This window comes from Venturia canescens, chromosome 6 (assembly GCF_019457755.1).
Source record: "Venturia canescens isolate UGA chromosome 6, ASM1945775v1, whole genome shotgun sequence".
NCBI lineage: Eukaryota > Metazoa > Arthropoda > Insecta > Hymenoptera > Ichneumonidae > Venturia > Venturia canescens.
In genome coordinates, this window is record NC_057426.1 from 6,498,017 (window position 1) to 6,520,709 (window position 22,693).

At 46.0% G+C, this 22,693-nt stretch overlaps 1 protein-coding gene and 1 long non-coding RNA gene across 2 annotated transcripts in view; one reads left to right on the forward strand and one right to left on the reverse strand.

Annotated features, from left to right (window-relative positions):
* Nucleotides 1–21,896, reverse strand: part of Eip78C (Ecdysone-induced protein 78C) — a 90,675-nt gene extending 68,779 nt beyond the window's left edge. Inside the window, exons 1-2 of the mRNA XM_043421896.1 lie at nt 21,233–21,896; nt 10,352–10,431 (exon numbers count right to left, since the gene is read on the reverse strand). Coding sequence (XP_043277831.1) covers nt 10,352–10,431; nt 21,233–21,321 — 169 coding nt within the window. The 5' untranslated portion in view covers nt 21,322–21,896. The remainder of the gene's footprint in view (nt 1–10,351; nt 10,432–21,232) is intronic.
* A 114-nt stretch (nt 21,897–22,010) lies between these two features.
* Nucleotides 22,011–22,598, forward strand: LOC122412423 (uncharacterized). Its single transcript, XR_006261339.1, has 2 exons — nt 22,011–22,135; nt 22,222–22,598. It is a non-coding gene; the product is annotated as an uncharacterized lncRNA (long non-coding RNA).
* Nucleotides 22,599–22,693: the final 95 nt, after the last annotated feature.

The following is a 22,693-nucleotide window of genomic DNA, read 5'->3' on the forward strand; positions in this document are numbered from 1 at the left end:
CGAATGATATTTTTCCTCGGGCCCCTCCAGTCCGGAGATCCACGCGTTCCATCACCGCTGTTCAATATTCAAGAAAAACGCACACACACAAAAAAACGATAATGAAATGAGAAAATAAAAGTAAATTTGAGTGAAAATGGAGCTAATGAAATTCACAGCCGGACGCGTTTTTCCCTTGAATTTTAATCTCTCGTCGTCCGTTTGCTTTTTTTCTTCGAATTTATCGTCGATTAAAACACTTGACTGATCCCCGCTTTTTCCTAAATCAGCATTTTCGCTCGTTTCGCTCTACTATTTTCCTGCTGAGTTTAAAGTCTATCATTTATTCATAGGACGCGCAAAACGAACGAAACAGAGTTTGAAACATGCAATAAATTATCGGAAAAAATCGTTCCTTTTTTCGCAACGAGAGTGTGTGCGATCCCACGAGGATCAACATCACCGAAAAGTCCAATTCGCTCGTTGATTTCGGGTCTCCGATGAATAAGCAAACAACCGGGAAGGGGGAATAAAAATAGTCACGAACTGCAAAAATGTCACACCGGAGTGAATATTTGTCGCTAATCCTCGATCCCTTTTCGAACGCCTGACGGAAACGATTCAATTTTCATTGCAACAAAATTTTTCATGCTTTTACCTCAATCCTCGAATCCCAAGAGAATCGAATACGACTAAAGTTCTTGGGAGGGAGGCTTGATGAGGTAAACGAATCGCATGCCAACGATTGAAACTCAGTCGTTGTTCGATACACCGGGGCTCGATTCCGTGTATCAACACTTTGCTACGAAGACAGTGAGCTCGTTGGGCACGTAAGAGTTTGAAAAAAGCGAGGGAGAGAGAGAGAGAGAGAAGATGTTAAGTGGATTGAAGAAAGGTGAGCACCTCGAAGGAAGACGAGAGGAGTGAGAAAAAGTGAATGTCATTGCCGTAATCTTCGGACGTTGACTTCCTCGACAGAGAAATAAAGAATGAGAGAAGGTGAGACGAAGAGAGAGAGAGAGAGAGAGACGAGTCACCACTTCTCCTCGGTATCGCGATCCGTACCTACTTCTTGGCCATGGACCATCTTTTCCCCCACCCCTTTTCCCGGACACCGTAGGAGACTCTCGTGGTCACTCTCTCTCTCGAGATCTCTTCTCGCGCACCTTTTCCTGCGTTTGCTCTCGCTCTCTCTCTCTCTCTCTCTCTCGACATAACTCGGCTCTGGCTCGTGCTCGCCGATCGCTCGTCTCCTCAATTTCTTCGTATGAATAAATAGCGAGGACGATTTTGTCGAGGGCGAATCTATTTCGAAACGAATCCACTCGATTCTAATTCCGACACTTTTAATAAACTAAAAAATCATTCGATTAACGTGAAAAGCGGTTAATCACCCGCGGAGACGAGCATGTTTAGTTAGCCGAGAGCATGGAAAGTGACGCTGCGAATGAGCAAACTTCTAAAAAGCCTCGAGATCAAGGAGCCCGAGGGAAAGACGAAAATCCAATTGGCAAGCTTCTCACGATCGCCCAAACAGAAACGAGAGAAAGAGACGGAAGAAGCGGGGAGAGAGACTCGTCCAAATGGCGGTTTTGCGGCGTTCAGACGGTCATTTGTCTCATGCAATGCACACACATAGATCTTTCCTCTTCTCGCCATACGTTTCCGCGTTCCATCTCGCTATATACACTTCGCAACTCAGTGCGTTCACCTTGCCCTCCGGATTACGTACACTCTCTACCGGAGACTCCGATTACTCCAATTATCGAAATCTCCATTACCGAATCTCGTTTTAACGAGTATGCAAGGTGATTAAAAGTTTGACTCCAAATTTAAAGTACGCTGGGCCGGAGTTTGGAAACATTCTTGTCAGACTTTTAACTTCACGAACGAAAAGCATTAAAATGCTTTTGGGAATGAAAAAAAAGCGAATTTCTTAGCAACTTTTGTAAAAATCGTCCAACTGTTTCTCGTCGCGAAAACTGGAACATTTTTTTCCGATGTTGTTGTTGTTGTTTTTTTTTATATGAACAACTCAACGGTTTGGGTTCATTTTTATGTGCTGTTATCGAATAATTTTTCATTTCTTCAAACGCATTGGCATCGTTTCTGTTTTCCATCGTGAGAACATTTTTTTTAGTACGCTTCGAATAAATTTTTTACGAAAGTATCCAGAACGCGAAGTTCTGTGGGCAGACGTAAGTCAACATTTTTTCAATGGCAATGTTTCCAAATTTTTTCAGCGTTCGTCATTTATCGCAATATCATCGAAGTGGGAGAGGTGACGAGTTCACTTCGAGTGAATTTTTTAATTTTCGATATAAAAAAAACGAACGAAAGGTTCTTTAAGGAGTGCACGAGCAACTCGGGTGCTTCTCTATATAGAAATAAATTAAAAAACGGTAAGCAGAAACTGCTTCGTCAATATTTTTCGAAATGAAACGTGAAAAATCGAAACGAGGACAGGGCTCACTCGCCTCATTGTTTGTGCACTGAATTTAATGAGTGACTTGACGAGAGTATTGATTTGCACTGCAATTATAACGCTGATTCGATTGTTCCAAAAATAATGTAATTTGTTTAATGAAAAGGTTGAGCTCTACAGTCGCCACTGCGTTGAAATTAATTTTGCACGATCCGAGGGAGTCTCGATTCAATTGAATTTGTTGCTGACTGTTTGGTCCGTTAAGAGAGCGAGAAAGAGGAAGAGAAACCGTTGCGGAATGATGCTTTCGATGAAAGTTTAATCGTCGTCGGTCGCATGCACGTTTTCATAGAAATTTCGTTCCAATAGACTGAAAAATGAATTGGATATTTCCCGTTAAAAAAATAGCTTCGATGCGAGTCGAATCTTTGCTCTCGCGATCCCGGAAAATCGTCCAGGCCCGCACGGAGTCCTCAAGAGCAAAAAGTCCAAACGCGCGCGGTGATTTGAGCGTTGAAAATTCATCGTCGACTGAAATTCAATTTCGTCGATGGCACACGTCGTTGCTTCGGTAAGAAAAATAAATAAAAAAAACTCGTTTCCAAGAGTAAATTCGATCAAGTCGGAAAAAAGATTTTGCCACGATCGCGATCGGAATTGCGAGCGATGAATAAATTTGAAAAATAAGCGTGGTCTGTGATCATCGAGGGTGATGAGAGTGAGGAGACTAGCCAAAGAATGAGAGATTTTTCAGGGTGTTTACCTGCAGATTAAGGCGGTAGTTCCCATCGGCGTTTTTACGACGAGTTTCATATAGCAAGCTAATCCTGAAGTTCGTTGCAAAAATGGTCGAGCGGGTATTGAGCTTATTCGTAAACGAGGGGAAGATCACACGGGAAGCACGAACTCCGCACAAAAACTTGTTCAGCACTACGAAGCGTGGTCAAATCCATCATCGAGAGGGGCGCGAACGTTGAAAGATTGAGTTTGATTGCCAGGTGGCGGAGACTCGCCGATAATTTTCCGTCGTAATCCACAAAAGGAATGGTGCGTGCGTTGGAGTTCTGCGCACCCCCGAACAAGCCAAAACATCCCCGCAGCACGAGAGACACGCACGAAACCCGCGGATGCACACAGCCTCGAACGGTTCTCGAAGTACACTTCCGGCGGGAAATTTCAAAGAAAAACGAGAATGAAGATCAAGAGGAAACGCGAGTAAAACGAATCGTACGAAAGAGTGTACCGGAAGGGGTTGGGGAATCGCTCAGCTGACGCGACTTCCGCGGTACACCGAAGATCAACAAACGTAAAGGAGTGACATCGCGACTGTCGAAAGTTCATTGGCTCTTTACCGCGTTCTCCGGCGTCTCGAAAAACTTTCCAAAGTAGATTGGATTATCCTAAATTCTCGTGAGTAAATCGTCTCGAAAAGTATGAAAAAGGTGTAATTGCAACGGGAGCGATAGAGCGTCGAGGAAAGTCGAATAATTGAAGAGGCTCGAAAAGAGCGGTGGTTGGAGCTGCACACACGCCGGTGTGTGCTCGCTCGTCGTGATACCGGCTCGCGGGACTCGCTTGCGATTGCGCCGGGCCTCCTTCCTCTCTCGCTCTCTCTCTTTCTCCGAGGCCTTTCTCTCTCTCCCGCCGCGCGTCCCTGCCTCCCGCCGCGTGTCTCCTTCTCTCTCTTTGCCTCCGTCGTTCTCTGACGTTTGGATGCTCGGCCGCGCGAGAGTTGCGCGAGCTTGGTTTACCTGTGAGGTAAGTGAGGCCGGGGAGGGCGGCGGGGCTGGGGCGCGTTACGGCATTGCAAGTCCGCGCGAGCGTCGCGCGCGTTATGTTAGCCCATATCAGGCCGGCGAGGGGGCCGGCAACGCCAGGGGGAGCCGGTGCTCTCGCTCTCGCGTTCAGTGACGGTGGTGAACGCGAGCGATGTCCGTTCGCCTCTCTCCCCGCGCGTCGCCCGCGAGAGTGAAAGAGCCGAAGAGCCGGAGCGCGCGAGGAGAGCGAGAGGGACTCGTGTGTTGAGCTGCACGACGGGGATAGGGAGGTGGAGAGATAGCAAAAAGACAGAGTGCAAATGCGAGACCGACCGGGAGATTTCGAGAGAGAGAGAGAGAGAAAGAGGGGAAGGGGAAGACCGAAGCATTTCCGCGCTCCGAAAGGGAGAGGACGAAACCGAAAGAGAGAGGGGACGAGGAGCGTTGATATTTCGTGCCGAGAGAAAGGGATCGAGGGGCAGGTGGGAGGGAGAAAGAAGCGTTTGTTTCGTCGTCGAAGAGAGAGAGAAGAGCCGAGAAAATAGAATGAAAAGGGGAGAGAAACGCTTCTTATTGTTTGAGGGAAAGAAAGAGAGAAAACGCGCGATCCAGGAGAGCGAGGGAGAGCCAGGAGAGAGTTTATTTCACGATCGGACAGGGAAAAGGAGCGAGAGGTTTATTTATTGCGTTCCTCTGGCTTGGTACACGGCAAAGAGAAGCACAGTGCAGCGCAGGTACAGGAGAGAGGGATTTATTTCACGCTCCGGGAATAACGTAGGGGGGGGGGGAGCAGAGAGCAACGTGCGTTTCTGAGTTCCAAGAGAGCGGGAAGACCGCCCGGAGAAAGAGGAGGAAAGAGAGTTTTTGGGCCTCAGCCACAGAAAGGAAAAAAAGGGAGTAAAGCACTTTCTCCGCGATTAGGAAAATATGTGTTACGTTTCTCGTATTTTAAGGAACAATAAGATTTTTAGTCCCCCCGCCGTCATATTGACGGAGGAAAAAGGCAGGAAGAGATGCGACGACACGAAAGTTTGTTTCTCAAAAAAAGGCCGCGAGGGTTCGGAATTAGGGGCTCCGTACAGCCCCGATAAGAAAAGTGCGCCATCAATTCATACTACGAGAGAAGAGAGTTTGAAGAAAGACGCAGGAGGTTCAAGTGGAAGAGGGGAAAAAGGAGCGAGTATAAAAACTCGCGTCGGAAGGAGTCGGCGAGGGGAGGGCCGAGCGAGAGGGGGAAGGATAACGCCGCTGATGGGAGCTAGCGGGAGAATCGACATCGCGGACGTACCCAGAACGAGCAGCACCGCGCGATCGCCTCGCGGCGAACGCGAACCACGTGTGCCTACGTACGTGCACGAGAGAGGGAGAATCAAATGAGTCGAGCATGTCCACCGAGCCAAAGGAAACGCGCGGAGCACGCGAGGAGGGGGAGAGGACTCGAGAGGGGAGGAAACGATCTACGACGAGTCCGCCTGGCCAACTCAACGGAGAATCCCGATGGATTGAAGATTGAGCCAAGAGGGAGACAGGAATTAAGAGAAACGGAGAGAGACAGCGAGAGAGAGAGAGAGGGCCGAGCGTTTACAGAGAGGAGCAACACTGCAGGCGCGATACAACTCCGCTGATCGAGAAATGCGAAGCAAACACGAGAGAGAGAGAGAGAGAGACCTTAAGAATGAGAGATCGAGAGTTTGTGAGCGGCAAGAAGGGGCGATACGCCGAGGGGGACGAGGAGAGGGAAACGCGCAGGGGCGAGTGGACCAACTGGGTTCACCAGCAGCGATAGTTCATTGACCGAGAAGTGCCGAGCAGGCCCGAACGGACGCCCGAGTGTTGCGACGCGACCAAGACGACGACGTTGGTTCTTCTATGCCAGGGCGCCAGATGCAGCTCCCCGGCTCTGCTAAAACAGAATTCATGCGAAGCTTCCTCCCTCCCCTTCCTCCGTTCTTTCCCCTCCGCCTCTTTCCTTCTCTACTCATAAAGCTAAATTTCCAATGATTTTTCTCTCTCGAGTCACGTCACCGGGAATTCGCCAGCTTTCTTTCTCATCTCCTCCTTCCCGAATCTTCTCACTCGGCCAGGGTGGACGGCGCAGGGGGTGCCTTTTTTCCATCGATCCTCGACGACCCGGAGCGTGGGAAAGTCGTCCCCGAATTCGAGTCGACGGAACACCTCGGCAAACTCAAATATCAACTGCACTCGAATGCACCGAACGTCAAGCGCATGCTCGGAAAACAAAGAATTCGCAGGGAAAAATTTGAATCTAATGTTGAAAAATAAAGATTTTGCAGCGAGGCCTAATTCGGGGCGAAATCTCGCTCCAAATTCGCCTCGTCCTGAGGAAAAAGACTGCCTAATTGGTTACTCGGAGCCGCACTCCGGCAATACCGATTTTATGATATAAAAAGTCACAAATTCGGGGTTCTCACTCTCCCTTCCCAGAAGATGAAAACCGGTTTGTTCGTGTCAAGCGCGAGGAGGACCGGGGCCTCGATGTGCCCTGCGACAAATTCGGGGCCCTCGAAAAATGAGAGCGACGGAAAAGACTTTCGCGATGAATATTGCTCGATGGGTTGCAGCGCCGGCGAGCCGCTTTCAAACGAACCGACCATTTTTCGGTCTCGTAACGCTCCGCTGGATCGTCAATCGCATTGCCGGGTTTTTATGAACGCGAGTGATTAGCGTCCCGGAAAAGTACGCCTCCGAAGGCGGCTCGTCGAGACATATTTTCCTGGCCGATCGTATTTCCTCTCGATCGATCGATCCTCCAGGTTTTCATGCGCACGTTCGAGCCACGGATACCGAGTCTCGAGACGAGGAGGGAAGCGGCTCGGGAGAAGACTTGGCGGGAAAGGAGTTGCGCTCCTCCGCAGAGTAATGAACCTCGGGGAAACCGGTTACATCTTTCCCCCCCAGAGCCGGGTATGTATGCGCCGAGTACCAAGTACACGGATCGGGAGCTGCCGATCAGAAAGGCTCCGGGGACCGCGCATCGGCCTCGGGAACGTTGCCCTCCGAGTCCCCCTGGTTAACAGCAGTCGATAAATCCATGATCGGTTTCGCACCGGAATAAAAATGCGCTGTTGGACGCTGCTGCACGCTCTTACGGGAGATCATCCAGATCGATTTTCCCAGTCGCTGTGCAAACATCCGTGGGGCTTCGATGCTTTTTCTTCTCGAAGCATGCAAACGGCTCCGGGGAAAGAGGCGCTCCGGGGGGAGGGCGGATCGCTGTTAAAACACCGGGAAGATGAGGACGGCGGAAGATAATCCGGAGCGTTGAGAGCGATTAACGAAGATTACTTTTCATCAGGCCTCTCGGGGCTGGGAAAACTCGAGCGAGACGCGGAAGCCCCTTGGCACGTCCACACGGAAATCCGCTTTTCTTATTCTCCTCTTACCGACCTCCTTCATCCTTTCTACATACACGCGAAATTCTCTTTGCGAGAGCGCCGCGCGCAGCCTCGTCTCATTTTCGAGTGTTGTGCGAGGCTCGCGAGGGTGCCTTGACACAGATTTTCACCGTTTTCTCCTCTTCGTTGCCGTCGCCCCCGAGAGCGAAGGAGGGCCGGATAACATTGGGGGGGCGAAAATTCAATTAGGCGACGAGCAGTTATATAAAAAGAAGAAAAACACCCCGAGCCCGTTCTCCGATGGACAAAAGAACGCTCTCGCCGCCCTCCTTCCTCCGGGCGACTTTAGAATAATCCCATAGTTCGAATTTTCTCATTCACCAAGGTCACTTGCTCGCCCCGCTTAAGCGCAATCTGCGAGCCGACTCTCCTTCGCGCTCTATTATATCGGATAATTGTGGTTTACTCGCGAGGCACTTGTTCCGACCGAAAAGTAATCAAAATGCAGCACAAAAACGAGTATCGTTCGCAGCAGCGAGCTTTGTTCAGCGAAAGTTCCTTTTTTCGTGTTCCGGTTTGGTAGCGGCACGCAATTAGGCCGGGAATTCGATTAATGAGCGTTGAGCACTTTTAAACTACAAATTTTTCGTCGACTATTATCGTACGTTTTATCATTTCACAAATCCCAGTCTCCTCTCAATTATAAACTCCCCTTCGCTCAAATTTCCCTCTCAAAATCTTCGAAATTTACTACCCCGAGCGAAGCCACTCGAGATATTAATCGAGATTAAGTTTTCTTGAGCTCGCTTAAATTAGATGAACGTTTCGCTGATGAAACAGTTCCAATCTCATCCGTCTGATTTTCCTCATTTTCGACACCACCATAAATCATCGAAAGGCTTCCAATTCTGAATTCATTGGTCTCCTCACACTCAAGAAAACTCATCTGGTACCGAGCTAGTCAAAAGAAAAATAAAAAAAAATTGTTGCGACTAGCGCTGTCATGTCATAATCAGTGTTCAAACGTTTGGCATAATTGAAACATTGCAGAAACGCCTAAAAAACAAGTTTTTCTCAATTACATCAATATTTTCTCACCCGTCTGCGCTGCGTATTTTATTGAAAGTTCCTAGTGCGAGTTGCGTCGATCGGAAAACGTAGGCTCCGGTTTAAAAAAGCGCGCGGTTGCAACGTTGCCATCGTTAAAGTAACGCATGGGTTAACCTCCCAGTAATCACCATTTTTTCGAGAAAAAAAATCATTGATTGCGAACTTTCTAAGTATCGAATGGATTTTACGAAGCTGCGAGAATGTTCTTTAAATATTTTTCCATCACTCGTAGAAGTTTATGCGCGAACTATTTTTCGATGTCTGTAAATTTTGTATATGAAGACGGGGAAACCACTGAAACTCGTATAAGACCATGACGCTGAAGTTTGCAACGTTGGAGTCCAACGAAACGATCTAAAAAAAACTCTCCAATAATTTTAGTAATTCTCCAATTTAGTTCCCTGCCGAATTTGCAATCCTTAGTTTTTCAGCCTACACCGAATTCATTCCGTTGGACTCGAACGCGTTGCAAACTTCAGCGTCGTTGAGAGACCGTGTTCATTTGGGGAAACCGTGTTAATTTTTTTCTCACGAACAAAGTGTCCTCGGGCCGTGAAATTTGGAGAGGACATTTTTTAATTATTCATTACGAACTTCCTTAAAAGTCCGTCGCATGATTGAGGGATGAGCTTTTGTACTTTGGTCCATAGATTGTTACTTCACCAAGAAAGTTTAACTATTTTCTCAATAATGAAAAAACTTGATGGAATCTGGCATGGGCCAATTTCCTGAAGGGATTTCAAAACGTTGATCGTTCGAACTCCGAAAAATCAGGTGTTTCCGGTCTCTTGATAAAAACGGCTCTGACCCTTTTCCGGTCGTTTCCTGGGAGTCGGAATAGGGTGCGGAAGCTGTGGAATTAGTGGGGAAAAGGAAGAGAATTGGGGTGTTTTTGGATGGGACTAATTTCGAAGAGAAGGAGAGTTTAGAAGCAAAGCCCTTTTCATCTGCGGAAGTGCGGCGATCCTTTGGGATCCGGCGCTCACCGAAGCTGCATTTTCCCTTTTAGTCCAAGCGTTTCTGGCTGCGAGGTAGCATGGGAGAAAAAACATAATAGGGTGGGGCATTTTGCTGCCGCTTTTGAATCGATCCAACGCGCCCTCAAACCATCCCCTACGCGAGCCACCACCCACTCCCGACTCTCCGTATTTTCATTCCATTGTAAATGTCTTATACAAGCGTAGCGCTTGTATTTAGAAGCTTTGGATGGAAAAAAAGCTTTCGGTCGTCTTGAGAGAAGTTTGGCAAGACGCTCGATTCGAAAATTTCATTTTTCACTCTCGATCCCAGCGGTTTTAATCCTCGTAACATTTCACAAAAGAGTTTCCTATCGGATCAAGCTTTTGATCTTAGCGATTAATTGGGTGAAATTAAGGGGATGGAGGGAGGCATCGTCGAGGGTTGGATTCGCGGGTCGTTCGCGCTGCCGTTTAATTAGAAACTGTTTTGATTTCGTCTCAAAGTAGTTCCGCACTTGGTGAAAAAAATGGCAAAAATAGAGCAAGCGCGATGCGAGCATCAATCGAATTTTCTTCGGCCTCGTTCGTTCTCCGCGTCTTATTTGGGAGGAGCATGAAAAAAGTGTTTTTCCATCGAATTAAATAACGCTTCGGGGTTGCTCCTCGCGATACCGTTGAAACTTTCACGAAGACGCTTATTTCGCATTCTCACGAATGTTTCTCTTTTTCAAGGATGTACAATTTTTAGTGAATAAGAAAACTCACCGTTGTTGCGGAGGATCGAGCCAGGACTGTTGGCCTCCAGAGGGCTGTTTGGCTCCTCCGTGTTCGGCTCTTGCTTCACACTGAAATGGAAACATTCATTATGAATCCTTTGAGCATCAAAGTGCTCCAGAAGACCTGCAGAGATGTATTAACCGTTTATTTTTTAGTCAAATGAAAAAGTCGCTTCAAAACCGGGAGATGTGAACGGATCTTGAACGAGCTTCACGGTTCTTCGCACTATTCGGAGACGCGAAGCCCAAAAAAAACTTTTTCTCTTGCCTTTTTATCATTGAGTTAGTCGAGAAAAAACGGGTGGAAAGATAAACATTTTTTTTCATACATAGAAGTGAAAATAAATGAAAGAACAAAGACCTCGGGATAATGTGCTTTTCTAAAGCTTTTTGATAAATTTCATGCTGGATCATGCCCCAAGGATCGTATTTTAAGGTGTCTAAATTGGACCGATTTTCACTTCCTAATTAAAGATATAATCGCTTTAAATTAATGTCAGAGTGTTCAATTAGAAATTGTAAATAAATTTGTTGACCTTATGATTTGGCTAATGAAATTACAAGCCATTAAGTAATCGGGGATCCATCACCGATCGAACCCGAAATTTTATTCGTCCCTGGCTAAAATACTGCAGTCTTTTATGTAAAAAATCACTTTGGAGAGCGCAAAGGGAAATGGATCAAGAAAAAAGTATTAATAAAAGGACAGAAGGCTATGACAGGAATGAGCCAAGCCAAGGAGAAACAAAATGCCGAAATAGACAAATGTGAGGTTGTACGAGTGCTCATTACCAATTTCGTTCAATCTTTAACGTAATATATTTTCATTACTGGTATAAAATCGTTTCGTGCACGAGCTACCTTAAGGGCAACTGATAAATTTCTTTTCTGCGTAAAATAATGTGTTTTTACTACATATTTAATAATGTCTTTGATGCGAGGAGTGAATTTTTACTTTGGTTCCAACTTTTACTTGGAAGTATTTAGTGGAAAAATGAAATGAAAATAAAAAAACTAGCATATTAATAAAAAGATGAAACTCCGTGCGGTCGAGTGATGTTCGTGCAAAGAAATTATTTCCCAGGCGCTTTTTAATTATGTTTTCAATGAATTTGACCTCGCATATTCCTCCTACCTTCGTACAACGAATCTTGTACACAGCGACGAGCTCTGTCTGGAAAAAAAACATTTGAGCCTTTTGAAGGAACGAAAAAAAATTAATATGAAAAAGTGGATGAGGATTTTCCTGAGTTTATTCGACCTAGAAACGCTCACGTACCGCGAGAGAAGAGAACCAGGGAAAAACGAGCTGAGAGCAGAGTTTATTGAATTGGATATGCGTGGGTGTGTACTTTGCCCGTTGCGCTGGTGGAAAGTAGTTCAAGTTCGAATCTAATAAACAAGACTATCTGTCCCACACACGCACGCATTAATACACTCGGCGTTAACAAATTCCCCGAGAGGAGCAGCCCCCACCGACTCATCCGTTGGTATTTCTGATTTTCAATAGACTTTGCCAAGCCCCTTAAGAGCGCCGATCACGAATCAACGATTAACACGACACTGAATATTTTGCAACGTTGGATTAAAACGAAATAAACAAGAAAAAGCATTCGTAATTCACCAATTTTTGACTTCATCGCGGCACAGCTCGAAAAACTACAAATTGCAAATTCGGGAAATCGGAGAATTACTGGAATTATTGGAGAGTTTTTAACACCATTTCGTGGGACTCGAACGTCGCAAACTTCAGCGTCGTCGATTAACATCGTCGGGCTTCGTTCGAATGTTCCAAACGGTAATAGAAACGATTGGAAAGTTGAGACGGAGTGCGAATGCTGTGCTGAGAATTAGCGACGAATGACGTTTCAATGTGCTGTTCGCCTATTTTATTTCGCGGGATAAAAAAGCCCCCAAAAACTGTCGATTCGCAGCAAATGAGTGGAGAATCGGAGGCCTCGGTGGAGATTGTGAACGCCCGAAAGCTCGGATGGTTCAAGGGCCAGAGGAAGCTTCTTTCAAAGATGCCAAAGCCGCGACTCTTCCCCCTCCTTCCGCCCTTTTCGTCCCTCCCGTTTTCCGATGCAATTCACAGTTCGGCGTGAGCGGGAGAGCAGGGAGCCTTTGGGATCGCGTGCGGTTAGGGAACCAGCAGTGTCCAAATCACCCTCGACTCGTGTCTACCGGATAGTTATGGATGCCGCGTTTCACCGTTCCCTCAAACGCGATCGCCCCGCGCTCGCCCTCCGCGCACCCCAGAAGGGCTCTTCCGGATAAGAAGTTTCCCCCGGATTCCCTGATAAATCGCTGCCATAGTTTACAAGCCGAGTACCGAGTGGATCGCTAAATTCTGAAGAGAATAATTCCGACCATTTTTCTCCGGGATGCAGCGTTAATGGGACGGCGAATCGGGGGCGCTGTCCAGGCCACGCCCTCATCCGAGCGCCTCTTTCTTGCGGCTCGTCTTCCTCTCGACCCTCCTCGTTGGCTCGCTCTCCTTAATTAACAACATTTTAAGCCTGCACTCAGAGAAAAGCCCAAAAGTATTTTCCCCGAGAAAGCCAAGGATTCGACGGGCTCCCCGACTCCGGGACACCCACTACGTCGACGCCGTTATCGTTCCGCGTTGCAATGATAAAAGGAGTTCCTACTCAGCATCACGATCGGGGAGGGTTCATTCTGACCCAGTTTTCGGCTCGGGGAGCGTTCGGCGGGGGCTTTGGGGTGGTTGACTACTCGCTGCTCGCGTATACGCGGTGAAGGTTAACGCGACTATCAGAACGCGAAGAAACGGAGGATGAGAGTCTGGATTCGAGAGCGATGAAAAATGGAATAAAAGTTTCCTCGGCTCTTTCTAGAACAAGGCGATGTCAGCGTCACATTGTTCCGCAGTCGACTCCTCTGAGCCAAACATTTCTCCGCTTCCCGGCTCGAGGGAGCTCGCTAAGGCAGAATTCCGGGGTATCGCGTCGCAACGGATTTTTATGAGCGTTCGAAAGATTCGATAACTCGAAATCATTCGAGCGGATCGCATCGGGCTCTGGAAAACGAGCTGAATCGCCGAGGATCGTTCGAGCCAATCAATCGACGGATTAGTTTCTCAAATGCTCCGAGCAGCTCCGATTTTTAGCGTTGCGAGCACACTTTTCGCGGAGCTCGCACTTTTCGAGCTCGAGAACGCGCGTCCCCCCGATGCTAATTGAATTTCTCTCCTCGCATGCACAAAGAGACGGGAAGACCAAGAGGGAGGAGGAAGAATGATCGATCACTCTCGGTCCGCAAATGCGATGCAGGGGCAAATGTTTGTATTTGCTCCTGACGCAACGGTAAACACTCGCAAGCGCTGCGCCAATGGCGATCCGACTTCGGAGGTAAATACCAACGTGTGCGCGCCCCCCCCGCGCGCTCTCGTGTACTTCGATATTTCGTTTGCAAAGTTGAGGCATTATTGGATTTAATCGGAGCAGGATACGCGGTACGGGAAAATCTACTAATTTTAGTGCGCGCCGAGTGAACACGAATATTGGAAAACTCGGAGCTGTGGCCATGCACGTGAATAATTGCGGGTGGCTCTCTCACTGACGATTATTCGCGAGCCTGCACTCGTCCTGCCTCAATCCGCGTTGAATTTGCGCGGTAAAGGCGATTCGAGGAGGATTATTCTCCAGAGGAAAATCGTGCGAAGATAAAATGACGGGGGAAAGCGAGAAAGTGTTTGAGATAAAAAAACATTTAACGCTGCCGAGTCTCGTCGACTCTGGATGCTCTCGAAATTGTCGAGCTTCGAAAGCGCGAGCTCAATGAGGAGCGATTTTCCGATAGCTCGGAAGCGTAAAAGTAGGTCAACCTGCGCGACGACCGGGCCGTTTCGTCCGGGCTTAAATTTCGAAGTTTATTGATTCGATTCGCTTTTTCATTGATGCAAAAATTCACGCGCGATTTTCGGAGCCTCTGATCGCGACGCCATCGAGTGGAATTACGATTCCACAAGATGGGGGACACAAAAGAGGGAAATATAATAACGATGTTTATTTCAATTAGGGAATTGGTGCAGGAAGGAAAACGGTAATTGAAATATTGGTTAATTAGCGAAAGAAAAGCTCGCTAATTCCCTCGCCTGCTCCGAGTGCCATTCTTTCGCGGAATGTCCTGCGAGCATATTTATTCGAGCCGGCTCTGCCCACTCTCCGCGTTTTAGTGCGCCCTCATCGCGAATTATTCACACATGGAATATTCCGGACGAAATGGCCGTGACCGTGGCATTTTTGTTGTCACAAAAATCGCGCTTCTCGTCCGACGAAAATGCTTCATTTCGTTACGATTTTTCGCGATAATTAAATTATCCATTTTTCATTGAATTTCTCAGCAATTCGAACTCCAGTTTTGGCTACATTGAAAAATTCTTATTCGATCGAGAAATGCCTTTTTCCACTGATCAACGAGCCCCCGGCTCGAAAGAGCTCCTCGCAAATTTCCCGGATCCGGCGCTCGAACTTTCGAGCGCGCGCGTCGTTTCAACCGACCAACTATTTTGTCCTGTTTTACGGGCGATTATTCGCTCCAACGAAATTACGAAAATGATGAAGAAATTAGTGAAGCCCCAGCAGCTTCGGCGCAACTGCAAAAAATCGTGGATGCTCCGCGAGGAATAATGAATTTGCGATAATTGAATTCGCTCGGCAAAAGGGCCCTCGAAACCCGCGCTGTTATCGAGCTCTGTGATGTTTCGCAGAGCAAAGTGCTCCTGGAAATAGCGGAGCCCCCGATTCGTCCTGCGAGAGAGCCGCTTGTACGCGAGTACAGCGCGTCGAGGAGTTCGTGTGCGTGTGGATGTTCGAGTTCACATATATATCGTCGAGTGAAACTCTCGCGTAAATAGAGACGCTGATTTGAATTCACCGTCCAATTACTCTCGCGACTTTTTCATTATTTCCTTTCCGCTGCGCGCGCGCGCGATACTCTCGATACGGGGGCGATACAGAGCTTCCGGTATGCGGCAGCGAGAATCCAATATTCGAAGCTTTTTTCTCGACTGCACGAGCGAGCACGCGGTATTAAAAAATTTCTCTTCGGCGGTGCGGCGCGGAACAGAGGCAACTAATAAAAAGCGTCGATCGAACCACCGGAACGAACTCGGATCCTCGAGTTCCAAAATTCTGCTCCTCGGTGTCGGCGGAAGGCGCCGGTTTATCCTGACCGAGGATCGCGCGCGCGCGGCACCGCTTTCCTCCTTCGAGGCAATTCCTGCGATTCATTTGCATCGCGTAACGGCGCTGAGGTTTCGAGTCCAACGAAACGAGCGATTCGTGAAATGAAAAATTGCTCGATCACAACGGTTATTATCGTTAATTTCGTTGGACTCCAACGTCGCCGGCTTCGGTGTCGCGAAATGGGAGGATCACTGGAATTATTGGAGGGCTTTTAACATCGTTTCGTCGGCCAACGTCGCGAGCCTCGCAGCGTCACGTCGCGCATCGCGTTCCACGCTCACTCTATCACCATTCAACGATTTACGATAAGAAATAACAAAATGGAAAGAGCGAGAGAGACAAGAAAGCGAGGATGGAAGATCGATGCGGCAACGAAACAAACAACAAAAACAACAAAATCTGATGAAACCAGAAGAAAACATGATGGAAATGTCAGAAGTAGAATTCCCCAAACTTTATTGTCTCCCCTTATCGATGTTCCTTCTTTCCCTCAAAATATGTCACGAAACCGAATAATGCGATGACGAAAAACGGTGATACCGGGAACGCGAAAGCTATCGATCTTCGTGCCCGCATCGAGCTTGCAGGCTCTGCCTCCGCTCGGCTCTCCTTCTCCTATTTTTTTCTTTTTTATCTCTCTTTTAGCCTCGATTGCATACGTAGCATCCATAATGCTTCATAGCCATCGCTATAGAATTTGCAGCCGCCGATGCGGCCGACGTCGCGGTCCGTATCGAGTAGCAGATTCGTGTCGTCTATGAATAGATATCCTATTTCGAATCTTCTTCCCTAGCACATCGCGAGAGAGATAGACCGCGGTGGGGAGAGGGCCGGAGGGGGAGGGCAAATCGAGAGGAACGTGAACATTTTTCTGCCGCTTACACCGCTCCGCGACTCCCTTTTGCTCAACCCCCTTCGCGCGATGCGATGGATTTAATGTCAAACGTATTCGAGGCTATTCCTCGATAGAAATTGTCTTTTTTCTTATTTCGCGATTTCTATCTCTCGCGCGAGGCACGCTGAGGATGAATATTGACCGAATCTTTTTCGGTTCCGCGGTTGAGATGAAACCGCTTTAAGAGGCCCGAGTTATGAGAAGGCTTGTGAGCTCGTCGTTAATTCCGAGTTGAATTTGTGCGAGTATCGTTGGCGCCTAGCGCCCGAGCGCCGAATTTTCCGAAATTATTATTTGCGGAGAGGGGGAATAACCCTCTCATCGTTGCTCGATGACACGCGCTCGCTCTCTTCGCTCCCGGGACGTCAACGAGGTTGGACACTACGAGGAACTGCCGGGGAATTCATCGATAAAAGCACTGGCCAGTCTCTGAACATTCTCAACCCGACGTCTCTTCACCATCGAACTCCACCTTAGTCCCAGGGCAAGAGCCATCGAGGACGACGCTGAAGTTTCCAACGTTGGAGTCCAACGAAATGAATGAAAATAAAATGATTCATCCATCAGTTTTTTATTTCACGAATCATAATTGTGTAGATTGAAAAAACTACAAAGTACAAATTCGACTGGAAATAAATTGGAGAATTACTGGAATTATTGGACTGTTTTTTAGATCATTTCGTTGGACTCCAACGTTGGAAACTTCAGCATCGTCCATCGAGGAATACCAGCGTTACATAGATAAGTTAATTATATAGATCTCCCGAATATTGTTCACCATCTGAATTTGTTTTTTGGAAACGACGTAGAAAAATCTTCCGAATTTTTCATTGGTGTATGTCGATAAATTTTGACGATTACGAAGACGACCACAATCTCTGAAAAATATATATAAATAAAATTGAAATGTTACAGGCTCGCGGCTCCGCGGCGGGCGGCGGGAGCTGGGAAACGCTGCTGGAATATCGGTTGGCTGTTTCTCAGCATCTTTCAATGGCAAGCACTTTTTGCACGCGAATTACGATTTTATTCCCTCTCGAAAGTGCTCTTTTCGGCTCAGTTTTTTATACCCGCATTTTCAAATGCGCTCCGGGCTTGGATCGAAATCGAGTTTTTCGATTATTGCCTTTTCATAATCGCGGCAACGACGCTCCTCTCGAGGACGGAAATATCTTTTGCGAAATAATTAATGAAATTCGTAATTCCTGAGTAACAATCTCTCCATCGATCTGAATCTAAAGGTGGAATTTCGAGTCGATTTCGCTTCGAAGTGAATTGTCGCGTTTGGAAGGTTCGCGCATGTGACTGTTCTGAGGGATTCGCTGCCTGCGTGGAATCCCGCACTACAACGATCATTTTGGCGAGCTAATCGTCAACGCGATGAAACTAACGAACTGTTGCCAAGTCCAAAATCGATGCTGGAAATCCTTTTATTTAAGTGGTCAACAAACTCGATAAAATCCTCGGATTCAAGGACCATTTCGATGGCGAGCGAAAGCTCGAAAAGCCGAAGAAAAATCATTTCTTCATTGAGCGAAACGACAACTCGAGTCCGAGTGGGAGAAATAACGAGGAGGGAAAGCTCGCGAAAAAGCCCCAAAATGTTCGAGCACGAGGAACCAAAAATACTCACAATGAAAAGTGCAAAAACGAGCCGAAATGAATTTACTGAGAGGAGAGAAACGAGAATAGGGCAAAGGAATGAAAAGGCTTGGGAACCGTAAGGATTCCTGGGGGAAATCGGATGCTACCAAACGCGCGAGGGTCGATCCTCGCACTCTTGCACACGTATACGCCCCGGAATCGTCAAGAGCGCTGTGTTAGAGATTCAATTATTAATGCTCCAGACGAAAAAAAGCGACCAAGCGAGATGAAAGGTGCGCTCAAACGGTCAATTATTCAACGACACAAACAACGAAACATTTCGGAGCTACTGTTTTCGAATACAGCTAAACTAGAACTCCTTCCGCGCCGATTAAGGCCTTACGTACGCTTGCTACGCTTGCGATGGGTAGAAAAATCGAAATTCTTTTTATCAGCTATTCCTCGAGTTCAATGGCTGAAGAATGTTCTCACCAAACTTCATCTGTCTGATACTTGAATCTTCAAACGCGATTATCTCAGCGGAATCGTATTTTTTTTAAAATACACGGACTTTTATACGAATATTATTTTGGATGAATTTGCTAGAAAAATTCGCTATGTTTTATAGCAGCGCTGTTCTATGTCGCCGTTCTATTACACTTCACCAAAGTGCATAGTAATTTTTATGCCGAAAGCGCAGGTGTCTCAAATTTTACTATGCGCGACAGGCAAAATTTAGTCCTGCCACATTCTTACATCGAACGATGCATCGATATCCGAATATCGTTCGTGTCTTTGGTACGACGCTGAAGTTTCCAACGTTGGAGTCCAACGAAATGAATGAAAATAAAATGATTTATCCATCAGTTTTTTATTTCACGAATCATAATTGTGTAGATTGAAAAAACTACAAAGTACAAATTCGACTGGAAATAAATTGGAGAATTACTGGAATTATTGGACAGTTTTTTAGATCATTTCGTTGGACTCCAACGTTGGAAACTTCAGCATCGTTCTTTGGTGAAATGTTAAAAATCGGTTAATTGGACTGGAGAAATTGCTTGAAATTTTACTATGTCCCACTGCGGTTGATTTTCATATATTTATACTCGTAACGCCTCGTATAATTGGTGGGCGCATCGGTGCGGTAAAAGGGAAAATACGAAACTAAGCGATTTTTCGTATAGCACAGAGAAACGACTGCTACGTTATCTCCTAAATTTTCGTCAAATCATTTCATTATTTATTATGTTTCTTATCAAAACTCGCTCGGTGTTGATTTTTTATATTTTTCATATATAATTATTTACTACGAACCGTGGCAATGGTTCCCCAAACTTTTGCATTATTTGACACACTCTGTAGCGACTATTATTATTATAATATCGATGTGGTCCGACGTTACTATAAAAACATAGTAATTTTTGCTACAAAAGTCTCTCCGTGTACCTTCGCAGTGGACACGATTACTGAAAGACTATTGGTCCGATCCATACCGAATTTGCTTATTCATTGCGATAATGGCCAGGGCCTGGACGAAGGATTTCGTAATTTGTTGGGGGAAAAAAATTGTAAAAAGAGACCGGAAATTTAGCACCGCGGAAAATGAATTTTTTGTCAAAACTGTCGCCATTTTGTTTTAAATGAAAATTTTTACGAATCCTCTGTCGAGTGTGCATAAGACCTTAAACGTCGTTTTCGATCGTGACTGTCTTCGGAGTACAACGAACTTTCAGCAGGGATCCTCGCTTTCGCATGTGAAAAGAGCGTTTAAAAAATTCAAATGTCGTTGAAATTCGATATGCGAAATCGGCACTAAAATTGCTGGCTGAAAAAGTCGCTCGAATTCTGTCAAACCCGGAGCGCTTTCGGGGAGCTTCACCTCCCGTGGAAAACGCTCGCTTCGTTATTCTTGACCGAGCACCCCGAAGCCCGATCTTCAACGAAAATTGGATTTCAGTTTTTATAGACTTCTCAGTGCGAGAATCTCTCGGAAAACAAGAAGCTCGTTGACGACCATGTTCTTACGAAAACGATCTCCATTTTCAAATGGTTGGGTTCTGAAAAAAAAATCGTCACTTTTCCGCCGGCGTTTGCCAAAAAAACAGATTCGAGTTTTGAGCCCTTCCCCCCTCGCGTAAAACGAAGCGGAGAAAAAAGAATAACAAAGAACGAAATTCCCAGTGAAACGTGAACAACGCGCGCGGAGATACGGATTTTTGGTATTGAGTGTCACAGCAGCGGCTCGGCGCAGAGTTCGTTTAAAAAAAAATAAAATAAAAACACACGCGAAAAGGTTCGACAGAAAATTGATTTCTCCGTTGACACGCGAAATTTTTCCTCTCTTTTTTCACGTTCTTTATCTGCTTCTATTTTTCAGGATTTATTAACTCTTCATGGACCGTTAAGGAGTTGAAAATTGAGTATTTATGGTAAAATAAATAGCGAACGAGTGGGGCGAAGCGATGCCACCGATTGGGCGACAAGAATTGCGTTGACGGGAAGCAAAAAGAAATTTTTCATGATTAGAGTGGGGGAGCGAAATTTGGGAAGTTGTTTCAAGAACATTTTCATTAATCAGTATCTGGGACGCCTGAAAAGAGCACTTTGCTTATTAAAAGCATGATGAAGGAATAAAAAAACGGGAAACTTTTGAAAGAGCGCGATGGGAGTTTTCCGCCATGATATCCTTAGCGATAAAAAGTTGAGTTATTGAGAGAGGATTGAACGAGGAAAATGTTCCAACATCCTTGTTCATCGATGGAAATAATAATCGAGGCAACAATGACACAAACGTTAGGAGCAATGCCAGTGCAAATTGATTGACAGCAGTGAATATGAGGAAAAAATACAAAAATACGAATTCTAAAGATGAAAATTAGGGAATCATGGTTTCCGCAGAACAAAACATTTCAAAACATCACTTTTGTTTGCGAACGATTTAATCGAATCCCGCGGACGTTTTTCGATGTCCCAATATTCGAGGCAGCTTTTCAGGAAATAAAAAAAAAATAGGATAAAATCACCGCAAATCAAATCGTTGGAAAGTAAAATAGAAAGTTGACTACAAAGTACGAAAAAAAGAGAAACAGAATTATAAAATGTTGATGTACGAAAGAGAAATTTCCTAAGATGCAGTAAAAATGGGAAAAAAATTTGTTTTCTTTTGTTGTCAAATTACCTGATAAAAGTCGAGTCCGCAGCGGGACTGGACGGTCTGGATGAGGAGCTCGCAGTGGAGGCCGTATTCGTTTCCTCCACGTCCATCATCGTACATGCCTGAGAATTGAGTTATTCCGATACGTGGAAATGTATATGCTTCTCACGGTCAAATAGTGTGTTGTTTTCTTTGTTATTATTTTCGATAAAAAAGAATTATTTTTGAGGAGCGTTTATAAACAAGACTGATATGTTTACGAGAGACTGAGCCGCGATAACTTTCTTCGTTCAACGGTTAGCCTGCTCTGAAGAGTTGATGTTCAAGGGTAAATAATACATTGAAACTGTACCGCCGTGTTATCCAAAAAAAAACAAAGAATAAACGTCAAAGGAAGTCGACACTCGTGTGTAACGAGAATTTGTGCGAAACCGAAGACACCACAGCGCTTGCTTTGACTCGAGGAAAATTACTTCAACTTCCGGCTCGAGACTCACTACACGGATAAACAACTCGGAATACAAGGGATATTTGTTGACAAAACAAACTGTTTACTTCGAAAAACGCCTTCCTCTATTCTGTTCCGCGGACTATATGAATTTCGGCTATTTTAACACGAAAAACGACAACGGGGGTTGATTTTTACGGGCGAGAGGGGGATTTCTTTATTCTCACGCCCGTCCGCGTGCGCGGGCTTGCGGGAAACAACTGACAAACGACGTTTTCCCCCAGAACATCGAACACCCCCCCCCCCCCTCCCGCCGCCCTCGCCGCGGTCCTCACTCGCTCTCTCTCACTTTGTCAGGCTTCGAAAGCACCCCACAAGCAAAAGCTCCTCGATACACCTGCTGGCTCAACGCAAGCGCAAAAAAATTCTGTCCCCGTCCAGCACTCACCACCCGCCAAGGACTCAAGCAGCTAGTTCTCGTGAGTATATTTATTTTTTTGACCAATTCCAGGTGCTCCTTTCGATTGATTTCCACCACAATTAATCACACGCCATCGATCGACAGATCCAGCTATCGAATTGTGCAATCCTATGCCGGAAAATCCTTACGAATGTTTTGTGACGGTATTATTTTTGGTGCCGCAATTTTCGGGATCGACGAAACTAGAGGTTCGTACGTGACAATATCTTTGGTTCGAGAACATTGATATATAGAATCGAACACTTCGTTATGGGAATTATTTTCCGACTGAAAGACACCCAAGGACAAAGACGAATTTCCGGCCAATAAAAACGTGACGAGATGACTCGTCATTTTTTTCACTTTTTCTACGATTTTTCTTGAAATCGTAATTTCTGGTTTTTATCTGATAGTCGCTATTAATACTTTGTAGAATACTTCGGAAAACGAGGTTTCAAATAAAACATTTTTAATTTCCTCCATTTTTTGCGGACTTTTGTAGGGAATCTAATTTTTTCAATCAAATTAAATAGTCAGCCCACCCACCCCTTGTATGATCTCAACCCTGAGCATGGTT